The sequence below is a fragment of the Phyllostomus hastatus genome, unplaced genomic scaffold (genome assembly GCF_019186645.2).
Source record: "Phyllostomus hastatus isolate PE091 unplaced genomic scaffold, TTU_PhHast_1.1 phas_contig_210, whole genome shotgun sequence".
Classification (NCBI taxonomy): domain Eukaryota; kingdom Metazoa; phylum Chordata; class Mammalia; order Chiroptera; family Phyllostomidae; genus Phyllostomus; species Phyllostomus hastatus.
The window spans coordinates 11,194,685-11,214,633 of NW_025333737.1; the positions used below are offsets into that span (position 1 = coordinate 11,194,685).

Consider the following 19,949-nt stretch of genomic DNA (forward strand, 5'->3'; position numbering starts at 1 on the left):
ATTTCAGTGCATGTGACTAATAATGAGATTTCTAAAATCCAATGATTTCATGAAGAACTTTATATGTCCTCATAAAAAGGCAGACAAGCTTTGACTTGAATTAACTTTGGACCAAGAAAAATTGATACCATCAGCAAATATATATTGAGGGTTTACTTAGTGCGAGGCCCTGCACCATCTCATACTTATTTTATTACTGTATTTTGAAATTCTTTGAGAGGTTAGTCTTGTTTAACCTCACAGATGAGAAAACTGATGCTCAGAGACATTAAATGCATTTAGGAACATGGATCGGTAGAATAATAAAACCCTATTCTTAATGGCTATACCAAATTACTTCTGTTTTTATCTTCCCCAGGTTCAAGTGCTAGTCTTTGCAGAGCTCATACTTTACCGTGAGGGGAGAATTCAAAGTTGAGTTACTGAACAGATGGAAACAAAATTGGGCATCCCCTCCACCTCACCCCAGCTAAGATCCAGCCGGAGATCTCTTTTCTCCAAATAGCCATCCTTGAGTCACCTGCTCCATCTCTAATGTCCCTGACACCAGGTCCCCTGCGTGTGATATAGATTATATGGCTTGGACTATATTAGTATTTCACATTGTGCTTCTTCCATTAGTTTATATGAGTTTTGCCTTATAAATATTATGAGAAGACAAGCACACACTACAATAGTTTGAAGAGATGATGTTCGAGAAAAATAACTTTAATTTATTTTTTTCCAATGTTAGTTTGCATCTGAATGAAATGTGTGATCCAGACACTATAACATCCCTTGTTAAACAGCACATCCCTGATGCCAAATTAACAGCACAAAGTGAAGAAAAGCTCGTATATATTTTGCCTTTGGAAAGGACAAACAAATTTCCAGGTAACAGAATGTAAAGGCCACAGAATGATTTACATTGATGTTACAACATTAGTTCTTTTGCATTTGTTACTGTATTGCCTAACAATTATTCCTACCAGGAAAGTATAAATATCTACTTTCTAGAAAATATTTCTTGTATAATGGGGGTTTTAACATATAAATTTTGGGTTGGCACATTCAGTTCATCCATAACAGTCTTTATAGTCTAATAGTTAACTATTTTAAAACAAATTAAATAAAAAATAATAATTTATTTCAAAGTCCCTCACACATGCAGTTTTCTAAGAATGAAAAAATAAATGTTTAAAATTGTATACTCAAGAAGACATGAAAACTAATACACTGTATAGATTATTTTATAACTAAGGGGATGTTTGTATCACAACTGATGAATGCATTTGGTCTATTAGAAATATTTTCTATTTTTAAAAATATAGTTATTATCAATCTCATTACATATCATATTCTTTTGATGCATTTTTGTGTCTTCTTTTAGACTTTTACAGGGATCTTGATAGATATTCTAACCAAGGCATTGAGAATTATGGTGTTTCCATGACAACTTTGAATGAGGTGTTCTTGAAATTAGAAGGAAAATCAGCTATTGATGAATCAGGTAAAAAAAGATTTGAATTTTATATTTCTGTGGAATATTTTATCTTGAAAATACACTTTGAGTGATGAAATGATATGCTTTTGTAGTGTAATGATTTAGTCTGGTCTTCGGAAAATGTAGAGCAGATAGAAATGCTGGTCTCCCATCTTGAATTTCCTATTTTGTATCATCCATTTTCCTAAGCATGTGGAATACTACAGTGCTTATGACTAGATCCTCGTAGAACAGTCAACAAATACATGATACAATGTTCCTTGTGTCTAAGAGCTACAGAGAAAAGAAAATGAGAGTTGTAGGTTGACAGTTCATTCTCTTACAGTATTTTGATGATATCATTTCAATGGCCTCAGGGTTCCGTTGTGGCTGTTGAAAGGTTTTCGGACAGTCTGATTGTCACGCCTTGGAAAGTGCTCTGCCTTTTCTCTCTAATGACTAAGATAGTTGCTTGTTTCTGGTTTACTATCATCCCATATACATTCTGTACTTTTTCATTTCCTGTTTTTTTTCCCTAATAGAGCAAGTGGGTTTTTAAAATTCTTTTTGAAGTTATACATTTGATATCTTTTCTTAGTGATTACTCTTACCTTTTAATGTTCATATAGCTTTCTGAAAGTCTAGAGTTGATCAATTTCTCTAGGCTCTTCTTCCAAATGACATGACTTTTATCTCATGTATTAACTCTTCCATGTCAGAAACACTAAGATAGTTTATCTCTTGCAATGAATAGATTTTTCTTCTTGGCTTCTTTTCATTGATTTCCTTAGAATGAATTAAGTCCTTTAAAGCTGTACACACAGAACTTTTTTTTCAGAAAATATGAGATTTTCTTTTATTATATCATTTTTTCTTCTTGTAGCATATCATTCTTTTTGCTTCATTCCCATTTCTTTAGTAGTTGCTCAAGTAAAACCAGGAATTAGATTACTTGTCTTTGTCCAAGACTCTACTCTGACACCATGTGGTGAAAAGATGCTCACAGGAAAATCAAAATGATGCACATCTAAAATGGCACTTTGTAAATTACTGATTTTACATTTTATAGATACTGGAATTTGGGGACAGGTTCCCAGTGATAGGACAAAAGACACAGGAAGCCTTGTTGAGCTGGAACAAGTTTTGTCTTCCTTGAATGAGACAAAAGAAGCAGCCAGCGGCATGGCTCTCTGGAGGCAGCAGACCTGTGCAATGGCGAAGGTTCGCTTCCTGAAGTTAAAGAAGGAAAGGAAAACTCTGATGACCATGTGAGTACCCACGTGTCTCAGGGATGTTTGGTCAGCATGTTCAAAATAAGTTCAAGAGAGAAAAAATAATAACCTTGGATAAAATAAATTTCAGCAACTGTATACAGTGTGTTTGCAATGGATGCCAATTTTTTATTTTTAGAGGGGAAGGGAGGGAAAAAGAGAGGGAGAGAAATATCAGTGTGTGGTTGTCTCTTGGGTGCCCCCTACTGGGGACCTGGCCTGCAACCCAGGCATGTACCCTGACTGAGAATTGAACCAGTGACTCTTTGCTTCACAGGTCGGCATTCAATCTACTGAGCCATACCAGCTAGGGCTGGAAACCAATTTTTAATTGTTTAGGTGGGTATGTCACTAAAACAGAAAAAGTATAGGGCTTTTCTTTTAATGTCACACAAAATCTGCTCTTATCAAAAGGTTGAAGTATTTCACCAGAGCATGAAAGTTAGCACTGAGGTTCTACCCCAGAGACTCGTCTCTGTGCCAGGCCTATCCTGGCCAAGTCTTCATATCACAATATGGAATCTGCACAGTTCTCTGTAGCTTCAGGCTCTTCACTGAATACACCTCCTTGCTCCCAGGACACTCATTCATTCAACAGTATGTGTGAGCACTTCTGCAGAGCACTCTGGTAAATGTCTTTAACGCTGATCACAATGAATCAGACATGAGATTTGGCTCTTGAGGGTGATTAGAAGTACACTAAAAAAAAAGCATAGCGCATTATTGTCAACTATTGCATTCAGTGTGAGAGATATTATGTCCAAATAGGGGCAACAGAAAAAGAACTTTACATGAATCTGGTGTAGAGAAATAGAACATTTAGCTAAGGAGAGAAAGGAGGGTAGAAATTCAGAGAGCAGTTCTGAGCATGGAGGTACACCAAGAGTCTGGGGAACTGGTATGACTTTGAGCTAATTGCAACACAGGGTGTGCAAAAGGTAAAAATAATTTTGACACTATATTACAAAGAGTTAGAGAGTTTGGACTTCATGACTAGTAAGGAACTATTGAAGGTTTTTTGTTTTGTTTTTCTGTTGTTGTTGTTTGTTTGAGCAGGTGATTGATATAATTAGAACAGAATACCAAGAAACTTAATAGGGCAGCAGAACAAGTGGTTCAGGAACAGCAGACACTAGGTACAAGAAAAAGAGCTAGTTAGGACAACATTGAAAGAGGTCGGGGAAGAGATAATTAATGTCCAAACTTGAAGAGTAGAAGATAAGAGAGGCAAGTAATAATGCTGATATTATAAATTGAAATTTGCAACCATTTTGATAAAGGATGTATGGGGGAGAGATGAGTGTAAAATAATTGAGCTTTAGAGCCCAAGTGAATGAGGAAATGTTGTAATTTGCAGAAATTGCAGATAGGAGAGGGGCAAGCTTCAGAGTGTGGTAAGTCTGGATATTGGTCATATGCCAGCTTGCAGTGGTCCCCCAAAAAGAAGAAATGCAAGACTGAGCCAAAGCAAAGAAGTGGGCTCTAGAGAGAGAGAGATTTAAGAGTCATAATCAGCAGATTTCATAAGCTAGAATAAAATTTTTAAAGGGGGTACAAGGAAGCATTTGAAGAGATACAAATACCAAGGATAGCTTCATAAGAACCATCTTATTTTAGAAAGAAGAAAAGGGGAGGAAAAGCATGATTCACATACTTGGTTAGTGTTTATAATTTATTTCTATTATAACATCCATTATCTGTCCAAATATTAAAACCTACAAAAGTTGCTCTATGTGAATATAATTCTCTGATGTTTTCCTTTATGCAGATTACTGCTTTTGGGCATTAGCTTTTGCCCTCAGCTTTTGTCCTATGTATTCTATGAGCTTCAACAAAAGAGTTATTCCTGGGGACTATCTCCCAATATGTACTTCCTCTCGCCTGGACAACCACCTCAAACCCCTCTGACGCGCTTACTGGTCATCAACAAAACAGGTAAACACAGAGCTACAAGAAACTTGGAAATGCTGTTCTCATTGAAAGATTCCCCAGACAATGTAAACCGTGAAGGAAAAATAAATTCTGCATGTTTTAGAAAGTACCTAAGGGACCAAGCAAAAAAATTAATTTAAAAATGAAAAAGACAAGGTTGGACAACTTGTTTCAGAAACACATTTTGCAAGTTTACTTAAACCCTAAAGCTCATTGTCCAACCAATGAAAGGGGATTCAGGCAGTCGAGCAACAGACTGGTCTTTTCTGTGGTCTTTGCATAGCATATTTTAAGTACTATACATTCATGGGCTCTGGAAAGAAAATATGTTTCAAATGTTTCTATGTTTCCAAGAAAGTAGATTATTAATACCTTCAAGGATTATGATGTTGATTTTAAATAATATTTTTAACTAGTAAACATTATAAAGAAAATGCCCAGCCTCTAGGTAAAGTAACCTTGGAATGGATTTTAGTCCCGCACCATCAATTCTGACTTTTTAAGGAAATCCTTAGACAGTCCTTTTGATGATATGCTTTGAATGACATTATTTCACTTTTTTCAATATTACTTGACTGTTGTTTTACTACATGTTTGCTTCTTTTGATCTTGACTTTGTTGGTAGGGTCAAGCATTGAAAACTTTATACACTCACTGAGGCAACAGAACATCGCTTTGGACGTGGATGCCTTTGGAACCAGATATGGCCCCAGCGAGCCATCATACAACGGTGCTATCACTGTGTCTGGTGCTGACAAGGTATGTAGGGTTCTCATTGCAGATGGAGTATGAACATGGAATCTGAGTAATACATGTCAACCAATGGAAAAGGCCAATTTGACAAAAGCAGGGGGCATAGTTCTCATTTTTAGAGGAGAAGCTGGACTGCAATTACCATACTTTTCGGACTATAAGACGCACCCCCCAAATTTGGGAGGGAAACGGGGGAGGGAGGTTGCATCTTATAGTCCGAATGTAGGTTTACATTTACATTGGTGAAATATTATGTTATTTATGTTATTTAATATTTTACCACATTTTTTGCTTCAAAAATTTTTTCCTATTTTCCTCTAAAACCTAGGTGCATCTTATGATCCAAAAAATACAGTATTTATCCACAGCCTGCATATAATAATATATAATAAATATTCTTTGATTTTGTTCTTTATTACCTTGTGTGCACTGCTATCATTAATAATGAATTTAACTCGTATTAAGTCATATTCCATTCTAATCATTAATTTCAGTTTGATTCTCAAATGAATATCAACTCAAATGATATTTTGATGAATCCTCCAAATATAAATCTCATTAATACCTATTGTGAACTTCAGCTCCAGTTACCAAAAAGAAATATTAGCTATGTTTTTTTTTTTACAATAGAATTTTGTGTGGTTTTTATGAGGGGAAGTAGATAAAAGCTCAAGTCCTACCTTTTACATTTTACACAAAGGGGTCAGATCTTTAGATAAATAATTATGCTCAGTTCCCTGATGTTAACACAAATGCCTTAGTTTCATGCAACCTGAAATGTGTTTCATGGATCAGTATCTTGGATCACCTGGGAGTTTGTTGGAAATGCAGAATCCCAGGCCCCACTTGAGACCTGGGTTAGAATCTGCACTTTAACAAGATCTACAGAGGATCAATGTGCTCATTAAAGTTTGAGAAGAACTTCCTTATTTGGAAACATTTAGGATTGGTATATTTCACATAAAAACTTAAATTTCTGGCTTCTCTTTAAAAATTCCTTCGTGTGACCATTCTGGCTGTCTGCAGTTGGAACACAGGAACAGTTGTCTAGTTCATATTCAGACTTGACTTTCCAGTTTGCTGCATGGCTATACTGCTTCACATCATGTACCTGCCTAGGCCCTGTAGGCCTTGAATAGAGATCCCAATAGTAGACAGATGGAAAAAAGATGAGAAGATAGTGTCAGATGTACAAATCAGCACAAAGCTTGACCATTTGCGACTTCTTAGTTAATTTTCAGGAATAATTTCCATGACAAAAATAAAATCAGAAATCACCTTCAATCGAAGTAGTCCTTGCTAATATCTTTATCAGGTTAGTTTCCAGTATATTCAGAAAAATAGTTTTAAAGTGACACCCTTAATATTAATAAACATTGCTTTAAGTATATAGGCTAGACACAATTCACTTAATGTATTTGTGATTGCAAAAATGCATGCTCAAACCTTGCCCACAATTTGGCCAATATAGATAATAATTGACTTATATTCTTTTTATTTGGGATACAAATAATCACATTTTAATATATATTTAACATATATAAATATATATTTACATATATATATATATAAAGTGTCAGTTTTTAGTGTGTTTTCCCCATGTTTTGAGATGTAACTGACACATAGCACTGTGTAAGTTGAAGATGTACCACATAATTACTTGACTTACATCTACTGTGAAATGATTTTAAAATGGAATTTTAAAAAGAGATTTTCCATGCAACGTTGCAATTGCAAGCTCAGTGTTTTTGAAAACTGATGCTTTCTGTTCAACAGCTGCCTGCCTCCTGCCTTCCCAGTAGGCACACATTCTTTAGTTATAAAATGCATGTATCACATTTTCAAACAAGACTTACTGCCATGTTAAAGTGAGGCTGCATTATGAAGTTTTATAGTGTTTCTGCCTAAAATCATGTGAGGTATTCTGTTTTGTGAGAGTCTAGTTATAAATAGCCACATGGTTGATGCTGTGGTTAGTAAAGACCAAAATACTGGATTTCTTGCAATATATTAGGACTTAATGAAATATTAGTGATGACAGTATTAATTAATCCAGTGCTTTAGTCTTCTTGTATTGTCAATAATTTGAATGATTTTCTATCTTATTCTTTCATTAAATTTTATATTGACTCTCCGAGGACTTAGGATGCATATTTGTTTTATTTTAGGATCACAGATTTTCAATAGCATGCAATACCAAAAGGCTGAATTGCTTTCCTGTCCTCATGGATATCATTAGCAATGGGCTACTTGCAATTTTTAATTCTTCAGAACACATTCAGACAGACAGAAGCACATATTTTGAAGTAAGTATAATTTTATGTCCCTCATCCTGAACTGTAAGAAGTGAATTTTCAAGAAAAAAATATTAGAAATGCTGAAATAGCATCATTTTAATTTGTATTAACTTATTCTTGAATAGGTTTATGTTTTATACACATATACATTACTATAAATACATACACACACAATTTTTAGCAATACATATATAACATTATAGGTTTAGTTGGATGACTTAGGGTCAAGGGAACAGCAGATAATACAGTTAATCAGGAAAAAGACACGACTCTCGGTCTTTGATCTGTTACTGTCTGGGGCCCTAAGTAGTGCGACCTGGCTGAAACAACCGGAGTCATCAAGGCCAGACTGGGTGGCCTCCTTAACAACTTGACCTCTATAGTCCTTGGTTCACTAATCCACAAAACAAAATACAGGAAAAAAGTTATTGTAAACATGAACAATAAAACACATAAACACAGAAAACCATAAGCACTCAATAAAATGCATTTATTATCATTATTGCTGTTAATATTACTCTTCTTGGGAATGCATTACATTTCCATTAAAGAACACTCAGGCTCTGGCCGGGTAGCTCAGGTGGTTGGAGCATCATCCTGATAAGCCAAGGTTGTGGGCTCAATCCCCAGTCAGGGCACATAAAAGAATCAACCAATAAATGGACAAACAGGAGGAATAACAAATCGATGTTTCTTTCTCTCTCTCAAAAAAAGAAATTGATAAAAAACATTCAGCTCTGAGGAGATCAGAGAACTGGCTGAATTAGAACTCAAAGCAGTTCTTGTTTAAAATATAATTTGCTGGGCCTAGTTAGATCCTCTGAGTCAGAATCTCCATGGTGGGCAAAGAGGAGGGCGCAAATCCATGTCTTCAACTCATCTCTTTCATCTCACTGTGTTGACTTTCCCTTTGCCCTATTTAATGACACCTTGGGCCTATCTTATAGCTCCCTGGTACCTTTTGTTATTAAGAACCATTCCAGTGCTGTCCAAAACTTCAATTTCCTGTCCAATCCAAACCCTGCAGGGTCAATTTGTGGCCTAAGGGACATGGGCTGGGGTGGGTGGTGGTGGTGCGCTTTGCTCTTTTATTCTTCTTTATAGTTTAACATCTTGGAGTAGAAAGGAGAGTGTGACTTTGCTCTGGAATATCTGCCCTTTCTTCTCCCTTCCAAGTAACATGCTCTTGGGGCTGGTAGCAGAAAGGGGATGAAGAGACCAAGATGGAAAGAAGGGGTGCTGTGGAGAAATCCCCGCTTTCTCTAGCTTCATCTGCTACTAGTACCTTCTCCTTAGGTGGTCGCCAGAGCCTCGGTGCCCTGTGTGATTGTTTTGGGTAGCATTTAGCTTTGACCCCAGCCCCCTCTGTAGGTGAAGACCCATTCCATGCAGAATTCCTGCAGAGAAGACCACACCATCAAGCTTTCTTCAATTTTCTTTATTGGATGTGCCCTCATCCAGGCAATTGAACCACTTTTACCCTTGCTTTCACCTCTGTGCTTCTTCAGAAAGAGTGCTAAGAACTGTTGAATGCCCCTTGCACACTGTTTGGAAGCTACTGAGATCTGGGGTGCCATGTGGGTTGCCCCATCTTCTTTCTAAGCACATAAGACCTCTGTCCTCTCAAGCTGCACTCAGCAGTCCTCCTGACTTCAGAAGTCTCCAGGGCAGAAACAGTTGTCCCCTACTTATGGGAGGCCTCAAGTTAACTTCAAATATTGAGAATATTTACCAGGTGGTTTACATGTATTATTCTATTTATATATCCTAACAAGACTTTGAGTATTGTTATTATTAAGCTGAGGAAGCTTGCAGTGCATAGAGGTGCTGGTATGTTCCGTTAGCTGCTATATTCAAAGAAACCTGTCAGTTATCAGGATCACCAACAACAGAGAGCTTCCTAGAATGAGCACATGACCTGACCTGAGTTCTTTCCTTTAAACAGTTGTATAATTTACAAAATATTTGCTACCCACCAGCCCAGTTGACCTTGTGTTCATGCATATAGAAATTCTCTTTAAATTACACCTGTTGGTGTTCCCACCCAGCTCCTAGTGTCCTCCTACAATTCTGCACACACATCCTCCTTGATCCTAGAGCACAGAGCTTGCTGTAGTTTCTGACCCCACTCAATGCCTTTAACTATCTGTCAGAGAGTCCTGAAGTGTTCTCCACCTGCCACTCATGCATGTGGTCACCTGACCAAACTACCCTGTTGATATCAAGGGTCTCTCTGTGAATCCCTTCAGGGGAGCACCACAGAGCTGTGGGTGGGTATGATCTAACATGGACATAATATGTTGCTTATAAACCAAGTTGTTTATAGGGGACTGGGTGTTGAGACTAACTGTGCATCTGGCATCCCTAGACATCTTTCAAATCTGGAAAATCAGTAAGGATGACCAGAGGTAAAGACATCAAGTGGGTGATGCGGTCCTTGGTGCCTTTCATTCCCCTGACAGGAACTCATTCCCACATTCGTATCTTCACTCAAGCAGTTTATAGGCTGTAAGAGTTCAGAGGGACACTAAGATTCAAGAGGGGCTAAGAGAAGAGACAAGTAAAATGATCTCAAAACCCTAATAGCAGACCTCCTGATACAGATGCTTGCAGTATGGTAGGCAACTGATCGTGGAACAAATCAAAGCTTCTAGCAAAACCCAAGGCCCTCTTTCACCTGAACAGGATTTTGAAATTTTTTAAATTCAATGCCCTTATGTGGAGTGTGTGCTGATCATTTTTCTCCAAGGCCCTTCACTTTTATTTCCTAACATCCCCCTACTCACTCATGTATCATCTACCAGGTGCCCAAAGGCACTTGAACTTGCTACTTATGCATTATGTTGAGCCAGAAGAACAATTCTTCATCAGTCTTGAAATGAACTGCTTTGACAGCAATTTCCGAGAGTAGCACTGACAGTCCACAAACTCTATTGCCTATGAAAACATCAGCCTAAATGATATCATAAAGTCAGAGAGCAGAAGTTTTTTGCTTTACTTGTTACCAACTGCAAGACCTTAACCAGTTCACACAACCTGGTGGAGTTTGCTTCTTCACAAGTAAATCAGGATGCATGGCAAAGTCTCCAAGCTGTTGCAACTCATGGTTGAAAATAAATGTGGCAAAGAAGTTGCAAATAGAACCTTGGGAAGTATGAGTATTTTTGGTGGTCAGATTGATTTATTTATTTGAGTGGTTTAGTTAAGAAAGTATGAATGAACTGTATACCCAATTGATATCAACTCATATGTTCTGCATGATTTTCAGGCCCAGGAACTTGGGACCCCAGGTAGTTTCTTCTGGATACCTGTGGCAACCTGTTTGACCCCCTACATTGCCATGAGCAGCATTGGTGACTATAAAGTAAGATGAGTTAACAAGCTTTTACATGTCCTTAATACCCAGAGAACTTTTCCCCAACTCATGACGTTGAATATATGTGTAGGTGGTGGTACACCTAATTTATGTGCCTAAAACAATGAACGATCAAGCATTATCATAAAAGGTTGGCAAATATGCCCTGGCTGGTATAGCTCAGTTGATTGGAGTGTCCTCCCATAACCCAAGGGTTGAGGGTTTGATTCCCAATTAGGGCATAGACCTAGGTTGCATGTTTGATTCCCAGTCCAGACTCATGCGATACCTGGTCTGGGTGCGTGTGGGAGGCAACCAACCAATGCTTCTCTCTCACATTGATGTTTCTCTCTCTTTCCCTTCCTCTCTTTCTATGAGCAATGAAAAAAACAGCCTTGGGTGAGAGTTTTTTTTAAAGTTGGCAAATGTAAATTTTAAAAAAAGAAAATACTATTTTTCTTAAACAAAAGAAACAAACGAAATTTTCTTAAACAAATGAGACCTCCAAAAGAACAGCATAGGGGATATTATCTAACAGGAAATGGCACTTTTATCTTGTATATCACTTTATTTCTAGACACTTCCCACGGGCCTCCCCTCTCTCAGGGATGCTTTCTACTTCCTGCATGTGGGAAAGTTATTGAGTTAAACAGGCCTCACCAGCTCACCACAACTCTTTGACTTGCTGTTGAAAAAGACTATGTCTTTGAAGCTTCATATTTGTGATGCTTTTATAAAAATTCAAGAAGCCCATAACAGAGTTCTTGAGCCTCTCCATGAGACTTCTATGTGACAGAAAGTCCTTTTGCTATGTTTCTCCCAGGACAAACACAAAATACTTTTCTTCTTTCAGTTTTAGCAAACTATATATTCACCATTTTCTTTCTACTACTCGTTACCCCCCTTCCTTGTATTTTTCTGGAGTCAACCTGCCTGGTTCACACCTTGACTCTTCCACTGTCAAGCTGTATAAACATCTGAAAGTTGCTTAATCACTCAGGGGTGAAATAATAACTGTGACTTACTTAGAACACTATTTGGCATGTAGTAAGTTTTCCATACATGTCACTGGATGATGTCCAAGTGTCCAGGGTTTAGTCTTAGGGTCCGTTTCAGCTACTTCCAGAATTCTTGAACTTCCACATACACAACAGTCTATATAACATACATGTGTGTACAGAGATGCCTAGTGGGCGGTTAAAACAGGACTGAGAGAAAACCTGTGATTTTCCTGAATAAATCTGCTCATCTCCCAACTTTTCCATCTCAGTGAATGGTGCTACCAGCTACAGTCACTTCTACTCTAGCACAAAAATTCAAAGTTTTCTTTCTTTCTTTCTTTCTTTCTTTCTTTCTTTCTTTCTTTCCTTCTTTCTTTCTTTCTTTCTTTCTTTCTTTCTCTTTCTTTCTTTCTTTTTTCTTTCTTTCTTTCTTTCTTTCTTTCTTTCTTTCTTTCTCTCTCTCTCTCTCTCTCTCTCTCTCTCTCTCTTTTCTCTCTCTCTCTTTCTCTCTTCCTCTCTTCTCTCTTGCCCAGTCCCTCAATGATTTCTTTAAGCTCCACCTTGAATGTATCAAATTTGTCCTCTTGTTTCCATCTCTACTATCTCCATCCTTGTCTCCCTCATCGTCATTCCTTGCCTAAACCTCTGCAGTAGCTGTCGGCCCCCTTATTTATAATCCCTGCCATATGTACAGCCAGCACAAGCTTTCAAAAATATGTAATCAGGTCACCCCATTACCTTGCCCAATGGCCTCCAGTAACTTCTTTTTGCTAGAATTTAATTTTAGTTAAATTAAATTGAATAATTTTCTTTCATCTAGAATGAAATCCTGATTCCTTGCTTTGGCAGAATCGGCACGGTCTGTCTCCAGTGTCTCAACCTTTCCTCCCTGCAGCGTCCTCCTCCACCCCCCGCCCCCACACCGCCCAGCTCTTTCTGTTCTGGAACACACCAATATCCTTCCCATCTCTGTGCTTTCGTCTTAGCCATTTCCTCCTAGCTGCAATGTTCTCCCTCCTGTTCTTTGCACATCTGGCTTCTTCTGGTCATGCAGACCTCAGCACAAACAGCATTTAAACAGACATCCCCCTTCTGCTTACCCAGTCTAAAATAGGTTCCCCTTCTGTGCCACAGGGGCTCGTTTAAAAAAAAAATCTATGCATCATGCTTGTTGCTATTTGAGTCTTTTCTCATTTGTTTGTTGCATCCTCCTCTCTAAGAATAAACATCATCACAGCAGGAACATTTTTCTCTAAATTCTACCTATTCCATTGTTACTCATCTGCTTAACTATTGGATTACCTTTTACTTCTTTTCATTTTGACCAAAATCTAGGACCTATTCCTGTAATGGTTGTCAGATTAAGCAAAGAAAATTACAAATACCAAGTTAAACTTTGATATCAGTTAAACAATGAATACTTTTTCCAGTATAAATTTGGGACATATTTATACCAAAAAAATGGTCTTTATCTAAAATACAAATTTAATTGGCATTGACATTGCAACTGCCCTCTCCCTACCTCCATAGCCAGCTAATGGTGAAGTCATGAAATTTTCTTCTCATACAGGTGTAGAGTCTTTCTACATTCCTCTCCTACAACCCCCTAGTCACAGACACTGTCATCTCTGTCCCAGATGAGCACAGCAGCCTCCCTGACTGCTCTCCATGGGTCCTCTTCTGTCTTCTCCTTATCCATTTTCCACACAGTGTAACAGAGCAATATCTTAAAAACACAAACCTGACCTTGTTAACTACCTGCCTAAATCCCTTCCGTGGTCCCTCATCAAACTACAGCCAAAAATGAAATACTCATGTAGCCTGAAAAGCCAGGTGTGACCTGGACCCAGGTGTCTCCTCTCACTTCAATCTGATGCCACCATCATCTTGATAATCACATCCGACTTTCCTGTCTTCTTTCCGGTTTCCCCAAAACATCAGCTCTACCCATTGCCCAGCTTTCTCTCCTCCTGTTCTCTTGGCCTGCAATGCTCCCAACCTGCCACATGGATAACTCCTACTCATTGCTGAGACCCTAACTCAACTCTTCCCCAGGACCCCCTTCCCCCCACAATTCCACACTACAATTCATTTCCTTTGTAAAGGCTCTCATGTGACCCTGAACCTTCTTCACAGTTTCAACTTTACTTTTTTAATTTTTAGCTTTAACATGTTTAATTAGATAGCTATTATTGTATTTATTCGCTTATTGCCTGTATGACCCCTCCCCCGACAACTTAAGCTCCACAAGAGCTCCGTGACCCACACAGAGCCAGGCACACAAACAAATTGATGACTAGGAAACCTCAGTTCTCTAATGTGTCCTCACTATCATTCTCTTTCCGGCTTCCTCCCAGATGCACTCTCCTTTCCAGAATAGTTATCGGCATTCCAACCTTTTCCTTAATTCATCTCTTTATAGAAACTCAATGTGAGATTTAAAATTTTAATTGCTTTTGTGCTTTACTGTTAGGGAAGTCCAAGTTATATTTGAAGACCTTAGGTTAAGACAAACACTGCAACAAAACATGACTTGTCATGGGTCACAGGACAAAATCCCCTCACTAGTTTTCACATGTGGTAATGAGAAGTATGGTTTACTGCCAGATGATGAGTGTCACATTTCAACAGAAGACTTCTTACACCAGCCTAGAGTTTGCAGTGAGATTGACTAGTTAGGTGGTCATTTCTTAGGCTCTGAATAAGAGGCCCATTATAAATGCACTATTTACATTCAACATGCAATTTATTTGTCTTATAGGAAATTGTAAATCCATGTCTTTTGAATATTTGAACAGTTTACAAGTCTTGATGGTGTCAAAGGGAAAGAACAGGTTATCTCCTCATGGAGGTGATGCTCAGTTTTTGTGTGATGGGATGTCAGCTAGTTTGGTTAGTGCATTTTCCTTTCAGATAATGAAGTCATTGTGGGAGTTATGGCAAGATTAGTGCCCCAGAAGCAGGAGTATGGCAAGTGAGTCTCATTTACTAAATCAGCATAATATATAGAAGGGACATAGAGAGAATATTTGTGACTACATATTTGTAATTTCTCAGCCTCAACTATTCAAGACCTTTTGATGACTCTTCTATTTTTTATTTATGTATTTTTAATCAGAAGAAAGCTCACTCCCAGCTATGGATCTCAGGCCTCTTCCCTTCTGCATACTGGTTTGGGCAGGCGCTCATAGATATTCCCCTGTTCTTCTTGATCCTCCTGGTCATGCAAATAATGGATTACGTCTTTAACCCAGATAACATTGTATTTATAATTCAGAACCTGTTAATTCAGGTAAGTGGCAAAAATTATTAAATGGTTTTATTTCATGATTTTAATGAATGTTGAAACATTATTAATCTTAACCCAAGAACTTCACCTTACTTTTGCTATAGCCCAGTTTGGAAAGCTGAGGTTGAAGTAGGAATGCTTTCCTAAACAGCAATGACCTTATCCAACCTTAATATTCTCTTTTCAGATCCTGTGTAGTATTGGATATGTCTTATCTCTTATTTTCTTCACGTATGTGATATCATTCATTTTTCGCAATGGGAGGAAAAATAGTGGCCTCTGGTCATTTTTCTTCTTAATTGTAAGTATGCATACAGCAGTGTTATTTTCTTTTTAAGCCACTTTACATGATTTTTAAGAACATATACTTTAATCTTAATACTAAGCAGAGTGGTAAATTAATGTTGCTATCTAGAAAATTCAAATTACTCTAAGATAATCATAGACATATAAAATATTCTATAAATGAGGGTGTATACCATTTATAAACTATGACCTCAAACATGTCTCCAGGTCTAACCTTTCCCCAGGGCTACAGACATCTCCCTCTAACGGTTCACTTACAATTTCACTTGTGCATTTAAAAAAACACCTCAATGATCACATATGTAAAAGAAAATCCTTTCCTCAATCCTAGCCTTCTTTGTCTCTTAATAAATGACTTCATTATGGTACAATCTATGCAGATAATTTATTCATACCAGAAGTCTAGATTTATCTTCCACCCCTATCTCTTTGTTTCTCCTCCTGTTCAATCCACTTGCATATCCTTTAGATTCAACATTTCTCAAGTCTGTGTGATGTGTCTCAATGTCACTGCCTCAGCCATTGTCTAAGCAGTCAGCATCTCTGCCCTGGGGTTCTGCAGCAGCTCTGTAACTGGCCTCCCTCTCTCTACTCTGGCCTCCTGTAAACAATGAGATTCATTTTACAATGTGCTTGAAAGTCACCACATCGTATATCTTAAACTTACACAACATTATGTCTCAATTATATCTCAGGAAAGCTGGAAAAAAGATCAACCACTTAAAGATGAAATTCATTCAACCAAGGAATAAGTCAAAATAAAGAAGTCAAGAAAAAATTGCTATAAAAGCATAAGTAGGGACCACTGAATTCTGTTAAATGTGTGTGAATATCATATAACTTTGGTATGGCATATTTATATAGAAAAATCCACAAAGTTTTTATAGTTCCTTTTGTAAAGCAAGCATAACTTTAATAACAAATACTGAGAAAGATAGAATAAAAAATAAAATCATTGATAAATGTAGGCAGAAAAATCAAGGACAGCTCCCTAGATAAAGAGATGGCCAAGCAAACCCAGAAGTAAATTAAAAGGATAACAATAATAAAGAGTCAGGTGTGATTTACTTCAGAAAGCACTGATGCCTCAGTATTAGCAGCTGTCCAACTAAAGGAGAAAAGAACTGAGTTAAGAAAACACCATACAATTCTTTTTACAAATGCCCAGTAAAAAGAAAATACAAATACAAGAAAGGCAAATCACCAAAAACCATTATCATATTATGTGGGGAAATTATACATTTCTTTACTTAATATCAACAGTGAAACAAAGACACCTGCAGTCATTGTAACATCCTGTCTCAGTGCAATGGCCTCATGTGTCCTCTAACTCGTGGTTTCTGGGAGAATAGACTGTCACCATCTTTTAAACAATAATGCGTTTGTAACTACTGAAAATTTAAATGCACGTACATTTTAAACTGTAGCAGTACTCCTCAGAATCTCTCCTTAAACACTGAAAGTGTTCATATACAAAAATTCATATAGACCATCATTTATAGCAGCAGAGAAATTGAAACATCATTTCTAAAGGTGAAATTGTTAAATTCTTGCACATCCATTCAAAGAAGTACTGTGTAGCTATGAAAATGAATAGCTGGTAAGCCAGAAACTTAAAAAGATGTGTTTGACCTACTGGGAAATGAAAAATGCAGAGGAATGTGTAATAAATAGACCCTTTGTCAGAATCTGAATTTAGCAAGGACTCCTGCTGATTTGTATGTACATTGAATTTAAGAAGCCCTGTTGTGTCTTAAAAGTTTCATGCTCCATCCAATTCAGAATTGTGACACAATCCTGTGTTGCAGAAATAAAAACTAAGATGGCAGTACTGTCTTGGGGAGTGAGATGGAAAATGAAAATAAGAACATTTACAAGATGAATTTCCAGTCTCTTGAAAAACATCCAACATTCAGATCATTGCACTTTAGTGAAACTATCCTGTGTTTTTATTTTAGGTCACCATCTTCCTGATAGTTGTTACTGATATGAGTGAATATGGATTCCTATGGCTGTTTCTCTGCACCATATTCACACCGCCATTCACACTGATTGGCTGCCTATTCCTTTTTTCAGAGGTAAGAATGTTACTATTGTCTTAAGGTCATGTAATGGGTGAGTGGCCATTGAAGACAGCCGGGAATAGTGTAGAAATGCAGGTAGAGTCTTTAGCTGTATGAAGTTTGAGGTCTCTCTCTTCTGAAAGTCAGTTGACTTACCTCAGGCTAGAATCATGCTCTCATTCAATAGGAAAGCCAGCCTTGGTTTAGGAAGGTGAAAGGCAACTCCACCATAGTAGAATTTTATAGTTCTCATAATAACCCTCACTCCTGGGAACAAGGACCCTACTGAGAGGCAGACGAGATGCCCTTTTTCTGTTATTTTGGACACGTTAAGTTTAAGACTCCTCATAGACAGGCAATGGGAAATATCAAGCAGCCAGTTAGATACGTGAGTCTGAAATTTGTTATATAGGGTTTTGTGGAGTTCAGGACTAAAGCTAAGTGCTTTAGATTCGCCAGCATATCTGTTATATTTAAAACCATGGAACTGGATAATATAACCTGCAGAGTAAGTATAGTTAGGATGAAAAGACAGCCCATGAATTTGGCCTTGAACTCCAAAATTTAAAGATTGGGAAGAGGAGGAACCACCAAATCAAATTGAGAAGGATCCTGTGAGTTAGAAGAAACAATGAGGGGCTCTTGTGTGCCAGACTCTCTTCTCAGGAACTCTCCTTAAGCATGGGTGTCAGATGGCAATAAAGAATGCTTCAAAAGGAGGGAATGATTCAACCAACAAATGAGAGGTCTAGAAAGATGACAATTCAGAAGACACCATTGGATTTGACTACATGGAAGTCACCAGTGATATTAACAAGATATATTTCAATAAGAGAGTGAATACAAAAGCCTGATAAGAGTGGGCATAGTAGAGACTGTGAGATCCAGAAGTAAAACGGTTGCTATGAACACATATTTCTAGAAGTTTTGTTAAAAAGGGTAGCAGAGAGATGGATGAGTAGACGAACGAAGAGGATAGATTTTTGTTTAAGAAAGGAGACACTATGGTAATATGAGAGAAATTTCTCCTGGAAAGGAATTTGGAGTACCAAAGATGCCAAGTCCTTGAACTGAGAAAAAATGGCACCCAGTATACAAGCAGAGGCATTAACATCCATACAGGTAGGAACATTCCATCCGCGTGTCAAGACTGTGGTCAGAGCATGTGAATACAAATAGCTTTGTTGGTAAAGATATGCAATGATTCTCTTCTGACTGATTGCACTTTTTTAGGGGTAGAAGTGAAATTATCAACTGATAATGAAGTGAAGAGAAGTGTTGGGATTTTGAGGAAAGAATGAGAGATATAAAGTGTTATTTCAGAGAGTAGGTCAGTAGAACTGACAGGCAGTGCTAAAGGATGCCCAGCCCTGTTTTTCAAGTGAAGTCAGCTAAGCTGAGTGTTTGATATCACAGTCTGTTTCTTAGGTACAGCTCAGGGCAAGTGGAGGGCTGCGTTCAATCAAGTTGCAAGATGAATCTGACAAAGAAAAGGATGTGGAAGAGGGTGGTTCTGTATAAAGAAGGATTATAACAGTGGACCAAGGATTCTAAGCTAGGAAATAAACAAGCGAAGGAAATGAGGGAGCTTATGGAGAGTGACAAACAGTGGGGTTGGTGGGTTGGAGGTTCACCAACTCCAAATTACAGAGGAAGGAAGCTGAAAACATAAAATGTAGTGGCAGACAGGGCAAAAGGCAGGGAGGCCTGAAACTGATGTTGGATGTGGTACAGATATTGGAAATGGGTGACTAAAACATTTAGGAGAAAAATATCACTAGAAATGAGATCGGGATCCTGGCAAATCATCCAATAATGCAAAAAAAAATCTTTTTTGATGTTGGATAGCTGTGATGGTTAGAGATTTAGTACATCCATTTAAAGTTGCTCAGGAAAAAAAAAACATCTTGGGAAATATAGTTCAAGAAACAAAATCGAGCCCTGGCTGGTGTGGCTCAGTGGGTTAAGTGCTAGCCTGTGAACCAAATGGTCACTGGTTCAATTCCCAGTCAGGGCATATGTCTGGGTTATGGGCTGGGTCCCCAGTAGAAGGCGCTTGAGAGGCAAGCACACATTGATGTTTCTCTCCCTCTACTTCTCCCTTTTTTCCCCTCTCTAAAGATAAATAAATGAAATCTTTTAAAGAGAAGAAACAAAATTGGGCCTCTACTCTTGATTCACTAAAAAATTGGGGCATGTTCCAAAATGTATTATAAATCT

At 37.8% G+C, this 19,949-nt stretch overlaps 1 protein-coding gene across 3 annotated transcripts in view; it reads left to right on the top strand.

Annotated features, from left to right (window-relative positions):
* Positions 1 to 19,949, top strand: part of ABCA9 (ATP binding cassette subfamily A member 9) — a 55,124-nt gene that overhangs the window by 20,078 nt on the left and 15,097 nt on the right. For 2 of the 3 annotated variants that reach the window (XM_045837154.1, XM_045837153.1), the window contains exons 18-27: positions 734 to 873; positions 1,370 to 1,489; positions 2,532 to 2,730; positions 4,502 to 4,668; positions 5,291 to 5,424; positions 7,587 to 7,724; positions 10,984 to 11,079; positions 15,190 to 15,363; positions 15,548 to 15,661; positions 17,625 to 17,744. In XM_045837154.1, the coding sequence (XP_045693110.1) occupies positions 734 to 873; positions 1,370 to 1,489; positions 2,532 to 2,730; positions 4,502 to 4,668; positions 5,291 to 5,424; positions 7,587 to 7,724; positions 10,984 to 11,079; positions 15,190 to 15,363; positions 15,548 to 15,661; positions 17,625 to 17,744 (1,402 nt within the window). The remainder of the gene's footprint in view (positions 1 to 733; positions 874 to 1,369; positions 1,490 to 2,531; positions 2,731 to 4,501; positions 4,669 to 5,290; positions 5,425 to 7,586; positions 7,725 to 10,983; positions 11,080 to 15,189; positions 15,364 to 15,547; positions 15,662 to 17,624; positions 17,745 to 19,949) is intronic. The other variant, XM_045837155.1, reaches the window with a different exon arrangement.